The 16,381-nt window shown below is 43.1% G+C and overlaps 1 protein-coding gene across 1 annotated transcript in view; it reads left to right on the top strand.

The window, feature by feature from the left end:
- Positions 1-5,777: 5,777 nt before the first annotated feature.
- The window catches only part of PRKG2 (protein kinase cGMP-dependent 2), a 105,393-nt gene continuing 94,789 nt past the window's right edge, over positions 5,778-16,381 (top strand). Inside the window, exons 1-2 of the mRNA XM_087724006.1 lie at positions 5,778-5,901; positions 14,946-15,476. Coding sequence (XP_087580132.1) covers positions 14,959-15,476 — 518 coding nt within the window. The 5' untranslated portion in view covers positions 5,778-5,901; positions 14,946-14,958. The remainder of the gene's footprint in view (positions 5,902-14,945; positions 15,477-16,381) is intronic.

Raw genomic sequence — 16,381 nt, 5'->3', positions numbered from 1 at the left:
ACTGTGTGTAGTTTGGCACACATAACTATCTCGAGCTCAGATATTTTAAAATCCTTTGCCAATAAACATACGTACTTATCTGGTTAATCGTTAAAGATTCTGTATGTCAAGCTTGTTTCTGGAAGATTAAGTTTGCTGTTGTGTTGGAGACTTCAGTAGGAGCTGCGCACGTGTGAAATTAGGACAAAAGGAAAAACAAGGCCCTCCAAAATAAACGTTCACAGGTTCTTTTGAGCGTACGTTGTTCTCAGTCAAACTCAGCCTTTCTTAGTGACTCTTAACGGAATTTTTAATTTATTTATTTTAATTTTTTTTAAAAAAATAAAAATGTCAAATCAATGCTTGAGCAGCGTGACATCTGGGTGCCATGCATTCCAGTACAAACCAAACTAGTCAAATTAAACAGTATTAAACATTCACAGCCAACTTATAAAATCCCCATAACAATACACATCTATATTTGGTCTAACAAGAGTTTTTAAAGAGCTTCTCAGCCTGATTGGAAACAAGATTATGGGCACCATTACTTGTAAGTCGGTTAGTGCCCTAAAGAGGAATAGGCAGCATACATTTTTTTTAGGTTTAGGTTTATTAGATTTATATGCCGCCCTTCTCCCAAGGACTCAGGGTGGTGTACAACATTAAAAGAAACACATAATACAAAAGTTTTTAAAAAAATTAAATAGAATATCCCAAACCCAATGAAAATTGGCAATGACATTTTTTAAAAAAAAATTCGAATTAAAATTAACAGTGATCAATAATTTATTTTGTTTTGTTCAGGCCAGGCTGGCATGCTTTTAAAAAAAGAAGCAATATAAGTAGGAGAAACTGAGATGGGAAGGAAGGAAAGAAGGAAGGAAAAGAGATAGAAATAGAAAAGAGACGAGAGGGTGGGAGAGAGGAAGGAAGGAAGGAATGAAGGAAGGAAAAAGGGAGAAAGAGAACAAGAAATAAAGTAGGAAGGGAGGAAGGAAAGGAAGGAAGGAAAGAAGGAAAAGAGGTAGAAATAGAAAAAGAAAGAAAGAAAAGAGAGGAGAGGGGGAGAGAAGAAGAAAGGAAGGAAAAGAGATAGAAATAGAAAAGAGACGAGAGTGGGGGAGAGAGGAAGGAAGGAATGAAGGAAGGAAAAAGGGAGAAAGGGAACAAGAAATAAAGTAGGAAGGGAGGAAGAAAAGGAAGGAAGGAAGGAAAGAAGGAAAAGAGGTAGAAATAGAAAAAGAAAGAAAGAAAAGAGGAGAGGGGGAGAGAAGAAGAAAGGAAGGAAGGAAAAGAGATAGAAATAGAAAAGAGATGAGAGGGGGGGAGAGAGGAAGGAAGGAATGAAGGAAGGAAAAAGGGAGAAAGAGAACAAGAAATAAAGTAGGAAGGGAGGAAGGAAAGGGAGGAAGGAAGGAAAGAAGGGAAAGAGATAGAAATAGAAAAAGAAAGAAAGAAAAGAGAGGAGGGGGAGAGAAGAAGAAAGGAAGGAAGGAAAAGAGATAGAAATAGAAAAGAGATGAGAGAGGGGAGAGAGGAAGGAAGGAAAGAAGGAAGGAAAAAGGGAGAAAGAGAACAAGAAATAAAAGGAAGGGAGGAAGGAAAGGGAGGAAGGGAGGAAAGAAGGGAAAGAGATAGAAATAGAAAAAGAAAGAAAGAAAAGAGAGGAGAGAGGGAGAGAAGAAGAAAGGAAGGAAGGAAAAGAGATAGAAATAGAAAAGAGATGAGAGGGGGGAGAGAGGAAGGAAGGAAAGAAGGAAGGAAAAAGGGAGAAAGAGAACAAGAAATAAAGTAGGAAGGGAGGAAGAAAAGGAAGGAAGGAAAGAAGGGAAAGAGGTAGAAATAGAAAAAGAAAGAAAGGAGAGGAGAGAGGGAGAGAAGAAGAAAGGAAGGAAAAGAGATAGAAATAGAAAAGAGATGAGAGGGGGGAGAGAGGAAGGAAGGAATGAAGGAAGGAAAAAGGGAGAGAGAACAACAAAAAGGAGTGAGGAGGGAAGGAAAAGAGAGAATCTATCAATCAGAATAGAGCTAGAAGGGACTTTGGAGGTCTTCTAGTCCAGCCCTCTGCTCAAACAAGAGACGCTATGCCTTTTCAGTCCAGTCTCTTAAAAACCTCCAGTGATAAAGCACCTACAACTTCTGAAGGCAACTTCTGTTCCACTGGTTAATTGTCCCCACTGTTAGGAAATGTCTCCTTAATTCCAAGTTGCTTCTCTCCTTGATTAGTTTCCACCCATTGCTTCTTGCCTTGCCTTCTGATGCTTTGGAAAATAAACTGACCCCCCTCTTATCGTGGCAGCACCTCAAACACTGGAATACTGCTATCATGTACCCCTATTCTCTAGACCAGTGTTTCTCAACCTTGTCAACTTGAAGATGTCTGGACTTCCACTCCCAGAATTCCCCAGCCAGCGAATGCTGGCTGGGGAATTCTGGGAGTGGAAGTCCGGACATCTTCAAGTTGACAAGGTTGAGAAACACTGGTCTAGACTATCGATACCCAGTTCCTGCAACTCTTCCTTCGTATGTTTTTATCTCCAGGCCCTTAAACATCTTAGCTGCTCTTCTTTGCACGTTTTCCCAAAGTCTCAACATCTTTTTTGTAATGTATTGACCAAAACTGGATGTAGTATTCCAAGTGTGGCCCTACTAATGATTTATAAAGCGATACTCATACTTTAAACAGTTCTGATTCTATATCTCTGTTGATACAACCAAGGATTGCATTAGCTTTTTGGCTGCTGCCACATACTGCTGGCTCAAGTTTAAAGAAAAGAGAGGAAAGGGGGAGAGAAGAAGAAAGGAAGGAAGAAAAAGAGATAGAAATAGAAAAGAGATGAGAGGGGGGAGAGAGGAAGGAAGGAAGGAAGGAAAAGGGAGAAAGAGAACAAGAAATAAAGTAGGAAGGAAAGGGAGGAAGGAAGGAAAGAAGGAAAAGCGATAGAAATAGAAAAAGAAAGAAAGAAAAGAGAGGAGAGGGGGAGAGAAGAAGAAAAGAAGGAAGGAAAAGAGATAGAAATAGAAAAGAGACAAGAGGGTGGGAGAGAGGAAGGAAAGAAAGAAGGAAGGAAAAAGGGAGAAAGAGAACAAGAAATAAAGTAGGAAGGGAGGAAGGAAAGGAAGGAAGGAAGGAAAAGAGGTAGAAATAGAAAAAGAAAGAAAGAAAAGAGAGGAGAGGGGGAGAGAAGAAGAAAAGAAGGAAGGAAAAGAGATAGAAATAGAAAAGAGACAAGAGGGTGGGAGAGAGGAAGGAAGGAAAGAAGGAAGGAAAAAGGGAGAAAGAGAACAAGAAATAAAGTAGGAAGGGAGGGAGGAAAGGAAGGAAGGAAGGAAAGAAGGAAAAGAGGTAGAAATAGAAAAAGAAAGAAAGAAAAGAGAGGAGAGGGGGAGAGAAAAGAAAGGAAGACTAAGACTTCAAGGTCCCCCTCACAGTTACGGTTTTTGAGCCAGGTTTAGCCTCATGATCTGTACTCGTATCTTTGGTTTTTTCCTGCCTAGATGTAAAACCTGGCTTTTCTCCACAATAAATTTCATGTTGTTGGATAAGGCGCATTGTTCAAGATCTTTCTGGATCCTGAGCTTGTCTTCTGCATTGTTGGCTATTCCTACCAGTTTAGTGTCATCTGCAAATTTCATGAGTTCCCCTTCTATTCCTGTGATGTTCCCGTGGTTCGTCCATGAGGCCAATGTGGAGAAAAGACACGGACACGATCCTTCTCGGGATGGAGCGACCCAGATTGGGGGTCTGAGAGCCCCCTTTTATTGAGATAGGACAAAGGCAGGAGGAGCAATAGCATGTGATTAAAAACAACAACTGCTCAGGGAAGTTCTGTCTATATATGGTCAAATCCTGGGCGTCATTGGTAGGGCACATCTCAGGATGTTATGTTATGAACTATCAGGATGTTATGGAGTTTTAGGAGTTTGTTTTCTCCTGTGTGGTTCAGCGTGGCTCTGCATGCCCTGTTATGAGCTGGGCCATGGGTGACTCACACCTACACAAGGAACTATATTACAACATATTCCCTCATCTAAGCCATTGATGAAGACATTGTACAGGGCCTAAGACGAAACTCTTGTGGTACCCCACTTCCTTCCCTCCATGTAGATGTAGTAGCATTAAGGACTCTTCACTGAGTGCAGTTTATCAGCCAGTTACAAATCCATCCTGGTGATGGATTTGTAACTAGCCATCTCACTTTTTTTTCTAGCTTACCAAGAAGTATGTTGTGGTCTACTTTGTCAAATGCCTTGCTGAAATCTAAGTATACTATGTCCACAGCATTTTGCTGGTTTACTAATTTAGTTACTTTGTTAAATAATGAAATAAGAGTGGTTTGGCATGACCTGTTTGTGACAAACTTGTGCTGTCTTCTAGTTAAAGATAGAGGGAGGGAGGGAGAGAGAGAGGAAAGGAATGAAAAGAAAAAGAGAAGGAAGGAGGTAAAGAAAAGAAAGAGAAGAAAGGAAAAGGAAAGGGGAAGGAAGGAAAAGAAAGAAGGGAGGAATAGAAAGGAGAAGGAAGGGAAGGAAAGAAGTGAAGAAAAGAAAAAGAGAATGGAGGGAGGGAGGGAAAGAGGGAAGGAAGAAAGGAAAAGAAAGAGAAGAAAGGAAAAGGAAAGGGGAAGGAAGGAAAAGAAAGAAGGGAGGAAAAGAAAGGAAAAGGAAGGGAAGGGAAGAAGTGAAGAAAAGAAAAAGAGAATGGAGGGAGGGAGGGAAAGAGGGAAGGAAGGAAGGAAAAGAAAGAGAAGAAATGAAAAGGAAAGGGGAAGGAAGGAAAAGAAAGAAGGGAGGAAAAGAAAGGAAAAGAGAAGGAAAGAAGCGAAGAAAAGAAAAAGAGAATGGAGGGAGGGAGGGAAAGAGGGAGGAAAGGAAGGAAAAGAAAAAGGGAAGGAAGGAAGGAAAAGAAAGAAGAAAGGAAAAGGAAAGGGGAAGGAAGGAAAAGAAAGAAGGGAGGAATAGAAAGGAAAAGAGAAGGAAGGAAAGAAGTGAAGAAAAGAAAAAGAGAATGGACAGAGGGAGGGAAAGAGGGAGGAAAGGAAGGAAAAGAAAAAGGGAAGGAAGGAAAAGAAAGATGGAAGGAAGGAAAAGAAAGGAAGGGAAAAAAGAAAGGAAAAGAGAAGCAAAGAAGTGAGGAAAAAAGAGAAGGGAGAGAGGGAGGAAAGGAAGGAAAGGAAAAAGGAAAGAGGGAAAGAAATGAAAGAGAAGGAAAGAAAGAAGGAAAGAAAGAGAAAGGGAAGGAAGGAAAGAAGGAAGGATGGATGGATGGAAAGAAGGAAAAGAAAAAGGGAAAGAAGGAAGGAAAGATGGACGGGAGGAAGGAAGGGAAAGAAGGAAGGAAAAGAAAGGAAAAGAAAGATAAAGAAGGAAAGAAGTGAGGAAAAGAGAAAGGATGGATGGGAGGAAGAAAGAGAGAGAGAGCGAGAGAGAGAGAAAGAAAAGAAAAGAACCCCCCGCCCTCCACTTAGACTACCGCATTCCCACCTGCAAGTTCTCCCCCTCGTGGGAAGCCCACCGAGAGCCATTCCCTCCGGGTTCCTCGCCCCCAGGGATGCCGCGCTCCCTCCCGGAGGAAACCAGCCGGGTCCTTGGCGCGCGGGGCCTTCGCCCAGGCGGGCCGGTCCCTCGCCCCTCCTCCCCCTCCTCTCCCCCACCCCGCGCGCCAGCCAGCCCTCCCCCCCCCCCCCAGCCTGCGTGCCTGACGGTCCTCCTCGGCTCCCTCTCCCCGAGCAGGCGGGGCGGCGGCGGCGGCGGCGGCAGCGGTGCCCAGGCTACGCGCTGCCCGTCTTCTGCGCACTGCCTGCTCCGCCTGGCTGCTTCTCCCTCGCTCGCTGCCTGGACGCCGCCGGCCGGCTCCGTCTTCTCCGAGGGCGAAGGAAGCCGAGGGAGGGGAGCGCGGCCAGGGCTGCCCGAGCGGGGCAGGTGAGTCCGGCCAAGGCGGCGAAGCTGCGGGAAGGCGAGGGGCGAAGGAGGACGCAGGCGCGCGCGCGGCAAGGCGGCTCCGGGTGGGGGGAGATGTCGGGGGACCCTGCCGGCACTTCGCGCGTGGAAGCAGGACGGAGACGCCGCGGTGCCTTGCCCGGTGGCGGCATCCCGTTCCCGCTGCTTGGGGCTGGAGAAGGGCAAGGCGAAGGCGGTCGGGGGCGCAAGGATCGCCCCCCCCTCTTCCTCCTCCTCCTTTCCGCGGGACGACTTTGGTCTCCGTTGCACGATGGGACTGTCCCGCTCGCGCTCGCTTGGTCACCGCTGCCTGCCTGCCTCCAGCGCGCGTGGGTAACGTGCAGCGGGGTGTCGTGGGAATGAAAGAGATATGAATTGGATGGATGGATGGATGGATGGATGGTGAAGGGATAAGAGAAGGAAGGAAGGAAGGGGTGATGGTGTAAAGGAGAGAGGGAGGGAAGGAAGGAAGGGGTCCAGAAGATAGGAAGAGGTAAAGGGATAAAGGAGAGAGAGAGGGGGAAGGAAGGAAGGAAAGAAAGAAAGAAAGGAAAGAAAGAAAGAAGAGGTCCAGAAGATAGGAAGGGGTGATGGTGTAAAGGAGAGAGGGAGAGAAGGAAGGAAGGAAGGAAAGAACGAAAGAAAAAAAGAAAGGGTCCAGAAGATAAGAAAGGGGTGATGGTGTAAAGGAGAGAGGGAGGGAGGGAAGGAAGGAAGGAAGGGGTCCAGAAGATAGGAAGAGGGTGAAGGGATAGAGAGAGGGAAGAAGGAAGGAAGGAAGGAAGGAAGGGGTCCAGAAGATAGGAAGGGGTGATGGGGTAAAGGAGAGAGGGAGAGAAGGAAGGAAGCAAGGAAGGAAAGAAAGAAAGAAGGGGTCCAGAAGATAGGAAGGGGATGAAGGGATAAAGGAGAGAGAGAGGGAAGGAAGGAAAGAAAGAAAGAAAGAAAGAAAGAAAGAAAGGAAAAAAAGAAAGAAAGAAAGAAAGAAGGGGTCCAGAAGATAGGAAGGGGTGAAGGGATAAAGGAGAGAGGGAGAGAAGGAAAGAAAGAAAGAAAGAAAGAAAGAAAGAAAGAAAGAAAGAAAAAGAAAGAAAGAAAGGGTCCGGAAGGATTGACCCCCTTGAGAATAATCCGCTAGTTGACCCTAGCTGTTTGCTGATTGTTATGTTTGTAATAACAACCCACTAGGCTAATGTTTTAATGCACCCCCCATTCACCATTTATCGTCCCACTCTGGGCTGGGAGTGGAGGTGGGGGTGGGGGTGGGGTCTTTAAGGCAGAGATTCTCTGTGAGAGATGCTTGCTTGCCAGTGGTTTGCAAGCTTGTGTTGGAAGGGAACCTAAGCATTGCTTCCGGACCCATCATGGTGAGAAGAAAGGTTTCACTTCAAAGTTGGTGGGCTTTGGGTGCCACATGTTACTGTTCGAAATACAGCGAGGTTCAGAGAACCACAGATCTCACGTGTCTTCTGGCATTTGACTCTGAGAGGAGACAATCACCAAAGATGCTTCATGTTGTCCACTTAAGAGGAGGCTTTTGTGTGCACCAAATTGTGATCTCTTCCTTCCGTAATGGATTGCATCTCAGGCTTTCCCATCCCAATTGCAATATTTATATCCCTTCTACATTTTCCGGAGGAGACGATTGGACAATTTTTTCCCCTTTTTTTCTTTTATTTAGTTTGTCGAACAAGATAGCAGGTATAAGTATAACCATGGATATAAACAAAAGAAATCAATACGAATAAATGAGGACAGTAGGACAGGGACGGAAGGCACGCTGGTACACTTATTCACGCCCCCTTTACGGACCTCTTAGGAATGGGGTGAGGTCCACGGTAGATGTAACAACGGAGTCAGTAGAGCATTCCAGGCGTTGACCACTCTGTTGCTGAAGTCGTATTTCCTGCAATCGTGTTTGGAGCGGTTTACCTTGAGTTTGTATCTATTGTTTGCCTGTGTGTTATTGCGGTTGAAGCTGAAGTAGTTGTTGACAGGTAGGACATTGTGGCAGACAATTTTGTGTACTTAGGTCACACCGTAGGCGGCATAGTTCCAGATTGCCCAAGCCGAAAATTTCGAGCCTGGTGGCATAAGAGAGTCTATTGCGAGCAGAGATTGTCAGTTTCTTGACAAATGTCAAGGAAGAGGTTATGATCAGGATAATTTTCATCCAAGAGATATAAATCCATGCCTGGTGATGATGGGGTTTTTGTTTTTGGTCCCTTTCTCCATGCCATAAAGCATGGGGATAAATCAAGTTTATGTAATAGGAGTATTCTGTTTAACTGCCTCGCTCTATCAGTGGGATGGAAGGATGAGAGCAAAGCAGCAGGAGGGTCACAAGAGGGTCCTTATTGATTCTTGTAGTAGAAGAAGAAAGAAGAGGTGAACTTCTGATGTGACTTCATCTCACAGTTGGGTTCCTCTGTCGATTAATGAAATAGCATTGTAGCAAAAGAGAGAGATGGAAGGCTTTTAGTTCTCTGTGCAACCAAAGTTTTGGTGATCACTGCAGGTTTACTACGTATGTCCAATTTCTCCAGTCTGGTGTCCCCTAAACGGGTTAATTCAGCTCCCTTGTCATCGATGTAGCTTAACATCGAGAACAACTTAAATGGACTAGGTTGAGGAAACATTAGCACTCTTTATGTGTGAATGTGGATTTTAGATGCAATAGCAATAGCAATAGCAGTTAGACTTATATACCGCTTCATAGGGCTTTCAGCCCTCTCTAAGCGGTTTACAGAGTCAGCATATTGCCCCCAACAACAATCCGGGTCCTCATTTTACCCACCTCGGAAGGATGGAAGGCTGAGTCAACCTTGAGCCGGTGAGATTTGAACAGCCGAACTGCAGAACTGCAGTCAGCTGAAGTAGCCTGCAGTGCTGCATTTAACCACTGCGCCACCTCGGCTCTATGGATCCTAATGGATCCTAATGGAAAAGTTCAAGTCATAAAGTGGACTTTAGAAGTTGAAGATGCTTCATTACTGGAGGTTTTCAAGAAGAGACTGGACTGGTCACTTGTCACAAATTGTAGAGGATCCCCTACATCCCCTGTTTGAGCAAGGGGTTGGACTAGATGACCTTCAAGGTCCCTTCCAGCCCTACTCTGATGGATTGACGGGCTCTGTTTTTTTCAACTGTGTTTTGCTTGACTAAAAGCTATATTTTTTACCAAAAGAGAAAAAAATGTAAGATATTGTAGATCTGTGTTAATCTACTTTGGCACCCTTAAGATGTGTAGACTTCCAACTCTCAGACTGACTGGGGAATTATGGGAGTTGAAGTCCACCCATCTTGAAGGTGTTGAGATTGAGAAACATTGATTTTTAGAATATCACGTGGAACACGTGTTGGAGTGACTGGACTAAGAGTTGCGAGGTTCTGATTCAAATTTCTTCTCTGCTCTAGAGGTTCACTCAGCAAATTTGAACCACTCAAGGTCCAAAGCCAGGAAGAAAACTGCATTTTAGTTAAAGTGAGTACAGATAGTCCTCGACTTAAGACCACAATTGAGCCAAAAATTCTGTTGCCAAGTGTTGCCAGGTGATTTTTTGCCCTATTTTACGATCTTCTTTGTCACGTTTGTTAAATGAATCACCGCAGTTGTTAAATTGGCAATATGGTTGTTAAACGAATCTGTCTTCTCCATGGATTTTGCTTGTCAGAAGGTTGCAAAAGTTAATCTTGTGACTTTGGGACACTGCAGCCGTCATAAATATGAGTCAGTTGCCAAGCATCTGAATTTTGATTACCTGACCATGCGGATGCTGCAACAGTCATAAAGTGTGAAAAATGTCATAAGTCACTCTTTTCAGTGCCTTTGTAACCATGAGCGGTCACTGTTGTGGCCCAGCATGTGCCGTTGGAGTTGCCACCAAACTCCGACAGCGAGGGGCCCTATGAGTCGGCTCTGGAGGATGTGGAGGACCCTGGACAGGGTTCCAACTCCGAGCAGGGTGCAGAGAGACTGGTTGGCCACCAGGAGGCGCCTGAGCCTTGGACCAGTGGGGAGGAGACAAGGGAGAGTGATCCAGAAGCCAGCAGTGAGTTGTTCCTGCATGCATGCCATCGAAGAGCTACTAGGCGTCAGGAACAATTACGCAATTACAGGAGGTGATTGTACTCAGCTGGTGGTCATTAGGCTCCTCTCCAGACTATAAAAGCTACTTGTGCACACAGCCCTGTTTGCAGAAGTAAACGCAGGATTGAATGTCGGAGGACAGTACTGTGAGCTTGGCAGGCTGGATTGCTGCCAAGCCTTATCTGTGTTTATTGCTGCCTGAGTTTGTCTGAGTTGCTGCCAAGGTCCTTATCTGTTTGTTTTGCTTGGCTTTCAGCCACTGAGGTTTTGGTGTCTTGCTATTAAAGGACATTCCAGTTAAGCTTGTCTCGGCATTTGTTACTGGACAGAGGAGGGGGTCAGAACAGGTCACTAAATGAACTATTGTAAGTCAAGGACTACCTTATAAACAAGAGAATTCCATTCAGTTTGAGTTAAAAGGGAGATTTTTTACTTGCCTGATGTTATAATGGAAAGATATAAAAATAGTCATCAGAGCTCTAAGCCCATCATGAAAGATGCCAATTAACTCAGCCAGATGTAATTTTCAAACTTCAATTTGTTCTTAGATTTGTGCTTCCTTCTGGCAGGAAATGATCATTTACCTGTATTCAGTTGGGAGATCTTTTGACTTGGGGAAATAGAGGCCACAGAGAAAAAAAGAATTCTTTTATTTGGTTATATGCATTTAGAATTGTGGCATTTTGTCCAAGAGAATAGAATGGAATGGAATGGAATAGAATGGAATAGGAATAGGAATAGGAATAGGATAGGATAGAAGTAGGAATGGAATAGGAATAGAATAGGGATAAGGATAGGGATAGAATAGAATAGAATAGTAGTAGCAGTAAGAATAGGAATAGAACATGAATAGGGATAGGGATAGGGATAGGAATAGAGTAGGAATAGGAATAGAATAGGAGTAGGGGTAGGAATAGAATAGAATAGAGTAGGAGTAGCAGAAGGAATAGAATAGGGATAGAATAGGAATAGAATAGAATAGAATAGGAGTAGGAACAGAATAGGACTAGAATAGGAATAGGAATAGGAATAGAATAGGAGTAGGAAAGAATAGGATAGGATAGAAGTAGGAATGGAATAGGAATAGGAATAGGAAAGAATAGTATAGTATATAGTATATAGCATATAGCATATAGCATATAGTATATAGTATATAGTATATATGTGTTTTTTATTATTAATTTTTTTTAAAAATCTAATAGATGTATATAGTATATAGTATATAGTATATAGTATATAGTATATAGTATATAGTATATAGTATATAGTATATAGTATATAGTATATAGTATATAGTATATAGTATATAGTATATAGTATATAGTATATAGTATATAGTATATAGTATATAGTATATAGTATATAGTATATAGTATATAGTATATAGTATATAGTGTAGTGTAGTATAGTATAGGTTAGGATAGGATAGGATAGGATAGGATAGGACAGGACAGGACAGAGTTACGGTTAGTGTTAGGGTTAGGGTTAGTGTAAGGGTTAGGGTTAGGGTTGGAATGGAATAGGAATAGGAAGAGGAAGAATAGAATAGAATAGAATAGAATAGAATAGAATAGAATAGAATAGAATAGAATAGAATAGAATAGAACTTGAGTGCATAAGTTCTCGGTGTACACAAACAAATACATCATCAAGAATCATAAGATACAGCACTTAGTGATAGTCATACGATACTAAATAAGCCATCAACATAAATCATACTAGAAAACTAAATAAAGCAACATAAACTGTAAAGATACAAGCAACAAAATTATAGTCATAAGTAGAAAATGAGCTAGGTAATAGGAAGGATGAGAAGGAGAATAGTACTGCAGCCTTAGTAAATAGTTTGACAGTGTTGTGCGGATTAATTGTTTAGCAGAGCGATGACATTCGGGAAAAACCTGTCCTTGTGTCTAGACTCTAGTTGTTCTGGTGTGCAGTGCCCTATAGTGTCAGAAGTTGAAACAATTTATGTCCAGGATGTGAGGGGTCTGTAGATATTTCCACAGCCCCCTTTTTGACTCATGCAGTGTACAGGTTCTCGATGGAAGGCAGGTTGGTAGTAAACGTTGGCCTTGTGGGGGGGGGGGGGAAACACCATTCACGCGACATCTAAGGATTTCTCCATGGTGCGGACATAATCTATGAATTGTTCCATTTTTTGTGTGTCCAGGTTGCTTTGCTCACTAAAAAAAATACCCTGTCAAAAAAGTCTTTTAAACTTGCATGATGCCAAGATGTGTTGAGCCTGTGAAAGCTGTGAAACAATAAATGAGATGGAAGCAGCATGAAGAAAATCCTTTGGCGGCAAAATCAGTAGGAATTACTGGGGGTGGGTTGGTAGGTGGGAACACACACCTGGCTGTTTGATTACTTTTGGCCTTTTCAAATGTGACAGTCTGTGTCTCTCTTGGTTTGCAAAGTGCTCTGTTGAGATTCCCCCCCCTTTTTTGTCCTTTAAAAAACAAACAAACCTGTGTGATGTGCAAATTTCCTCTTCATTTTCCCTTTAAAAAAAAAAAAATCAGCTCTTTTACAAGGATCAAGGAAATAGTTTCTTTCCAATTACCTCCACTAGACCAATAAGATCCCACAGACTAGGCCTCCTCCCAATTCCATCAGCCGCCCAGTGTCGACTGGCGACTACCCGGAGGAGGGCCTTCTCTGTGGCTGCTCCGACCCTCTGGAACGAACTCCCCGTGGAGATTCGTACCCTCACCACCCTCCAGGCCTTCCGCATAGCCCTTAAAACCTGGCTGTTCCGACAGGCCTGGGGCTAAAGACTTGCAGCCCCACTTCGAATGGTATGATTGTTGTGTTTTTTAACTGTGTATGGTCTTTATATTTTGTAACTTTGTTTGTTTCCCCCTCCCTTGAATTGTGAGCCGCCCTGAGTCCCTTTCAGGGAAAAGGGCGGCATACAAATAAAGTAAAATTCAAATTCAAATTCCTCAGCTCACCTCTCCAGCCCAAGATTTCTAAATTTTGGGTTGTTTTTCTGCCAATTATCTGAGTTCAGAATTTAAGTTTGAGGATGAGAAAACTAGGGGTGCAGTGCCTCCGTGGCTAAGACGCTGAGCTTGTCAATCAGAAAGCTCGGCAGTTCTGCGGTTCGATTCCCTAGCGCCACATAACGGAGCGAGCTCCCGTGACTTGTCCCAGCTTCTGCCAACCTAGCAGTTCGAAAGCACGTAAAAAAATGCAAGTAGAAAAATAGGAACCACCTTTGGTGGGAAGGTAACAGTGTTCCATGCACCTTCAGCATTTAGTCATGCCGGCCACATGACCATGGAGAACGTCTTCGGACAGCACTGGCTCTTTGGCTTTGAAATGGAGATGAGCACCGCCCCCTAGAGTCAGGAACGACTAGCAGATAAGTGTGAGGGGAACCATTACCTTTATGAGAAAACTGTAATTAAAATTTGCAGCAAAAACAAAGGCATTTGGTTTGTAGTGGTTGGCAAACAAATATTCTGCCAGTTAGTTAAGGCGCCAGGCTAGAAAACAAGAAGCCATGAGTTCAAGACCTGCCTTAGCCATGAAAGCCAACTGGATAACTTTGGGCCAGTCCCTCTCTTTCAGTCTAACCAACCTCACAGGGTTGTTGTGGGGAAAAGAAGAGGGGGAAGGTGTGTTGGATATATTTGCCATCTTGAGTTAATTGTAAAAATAATGAATGCGAGATACAAATAAAATAGAAAAACATACATATAGACATGGTATACATTGACTGATTCATTGGAACAGGAACTTTTCTCCTTGTAGGGAAATCTTTTATTTTGTTGCTATTAACTTGATAATATTTATTGGATTTTTTTTCCTCTGCCAAACAATTTATTTTACTAACAGTCATGGGCTAAGTTATTTACAATTATTACCTTGTATAATACTGAATTCCTAAAAGGAAATGTAGATAGATGATAAATAGGTAGGTAGGTAAATGACAGAAAGATGATAGATAGATAGATAGATAGATAGATAGATAGATAGATAGATAGATAGATAGATAGATAGATGATAGATAGATAGATAGATAGATAGATGATAGATAGATAGATAGATAGATAGATAGACAGACAGACAGACAGACACAATATATAGAGACAAAAGATAAATGAGAGAGAGAATAGATAGATGATAGATAGATAGATAGATAGATAGATAGATAGATAGATAGATAGATAGATAGATAGATAGATAGATAGATAGATAGATACATACATACATACATACATACATACAGGCAATAAATAGAGACAAAAGATAGAGACAAAAGATAGATGAGAGATAGAGAATAGAAAGATAGATAGATACAAAAGATCTGTATCTATCATGTATCTATAGATACATTGCCTCTATCTATCATGATCTATAGATACATGATAGATAGAGGCAATAGATAGAGACAAAAGATAGATGAGAGAGAGAGAATAGATAGATGATAGGTAGATGATAGGTAGATGATAGATAGATAGAGAGAATGGATAGTGACAAAAGATAGATGCTAGAGAGAGAATAAATAGATAGGTAGGTACAAAAGATAGATGAGAGAGATAATATATAGATAGATAAATGATAGATAGATAGATAGATAGATAGATAGATAGATACAAAAGATAGATAAGAGAGATAGATGATAGATAGAGAGAATAGATAGAGACAAAAGATAGATGAGAGAGAGAGAAGAGATAGATAGATGATAGATAGATAGATAGATAGATAGATAGATAGATAGATAGATAGATGATAGATAAGCAAAATCCTTTCACAGAATCACAGGGACCTTCAAGGTCATTTGGTCCAACCCTCTGCCCAAGGCAGGAGACTGTATACCATCCCGGATCAATGCCTGTCCAGTCTGGCCTCTGATTGTTCCCTTGACATCCTCCTGGAGAACATTGTCCCAAGGTTTGCTCTCTCTCTCTCCTTTGCCTAGGTCACCAGCCCCAATGGGAAATGGTTCGGTGAAACCCAGGTACCTGCGGCGGTCGGTCAGCCATGTCGGAAGCTGTCCTTTTGGTTGTTCCAGTTGCGGCAAGGTCCTGAAGGACCAGGGGTTGAGCATCAGCACCATCACCGGAGCAGCAGATCTTCTGAGAAACAAGATCTGGGAGCTGGAGAAAGAGCTGAAGAGGCAGGAGGAAGAGTTGCACGAGAGGAGCTACCACATCTTGGAGCTTCAGGATCAGCTGGCCAAGCAAACCAAGACCATCGGAGACCTCACCGAAGAGCTGAAGTGTAAATGCGTCCAGCTGAACAAGCTACAAGATGTCGTGGTCACTCAAGGGACGAATCCTTTCCTTTTCCCCAGCCTCACAGAGACACCCAGGGCCAGCCAGGCGGCAGGGAGCAACAGGAGAAGAGGCGCAAAAGAAGGGGTGTCAGCGGAGCCAACTACCCGGACATACGACCTAACGGAGCAACCTCGCTTTTCTTTCGAAAAAGCCCGTGTCCGAAAAGCCTCCAGGTGAGCATGCTTCCCGTTCAGACTTACATAGGATGGGGGAATCGGCGTGTGCTAAGCACATCATGTTGTGCATTGACCAGAATGATTACTCAGGCTGACTCTAGCCAGCTGCTGTCATAATATGAAAAATCAGTTGCAGTCTTTTTTCTTTCGTTCCGGTTTATCTTTTGGCTGCCTTTCGAGGCCGACTTTTCCACTCTGGTCCTAGGAGGGCATCTTAGGATCCATCTGGGCAGGAATGCATGTGTGTATGTGATACAGAAGTGTAGTGCAATGGACATGGAAAGCTACCGTATTTTTCGGACTAGAGTATAAGATGCACCAAGATTTTGAATGTAAATGTGTTTTTATTTTCCATTTTCATTTTCGTACAGTCACATATATACTGTGCACAACCGGGGCCATATAACATTAAACAATAAACACAGCCATTCCTCTTGTCAACAAAAACCCCCAAAATAGAGACCCAATGTACCTCTTCGACCCTCCATACACCCTTTCTTTTGCCCCCCTCCAACTTTCCATCTTCCCGCCATCATTCCCCTCTACCCTACTTCCCCTCCCCTTCTACCCCTCCCCTCTCCCGGTACACTCCCTCCCTTCCTTCTCACCCTCCCTCCAGTCCTCTCTCCCACCCTCTCTACCCCTCTTTCTTCTATCCCTCTACTCCTCCCTTCGGTGTATTTCTACTATCTATTAATATATTCAGCTTGTCCTATTGCACCAAGATTTTGAAGGGGTAAATTTAAAAAAAAAAAAGTTTTGCACATTGCAGGCCTCCCAAACTCTATGCATGCCTCATTTTTTGTGAAAAATGGGGCACATAGAGAATTTGAGAGGCCTGCAAAGTCCTCCTTGCGGCTGGGGGAGCAAAAACAAGCAAAAAAAATGGTCAGTTTTTGTGA

The sequence above is a fragment of the Thamnophis sirtalis genome, unplaced genomic scaffold (assembly GCF_051295495.1).
Source record: "Thamnophis sirtalis isolate CommonGarterSnake01/CBP01778 unplaced genomic scaffold, rThaSir2_p1.2 scaffold_10, whole genome shotgun sequence".
In the NCBI taxonomy this organism is placed as follows: Eukaryota; Metazoa; Chordata; class Lepidosauria; order Squamata; family Natricidae; genus Thamnophis; species Thamnophis sirtalis.
The sequence above is the reverse complement of the archived record's forward strand: the minus strand, read 5'-3'. Positions and strand labels throughout refer to the sequence as shown.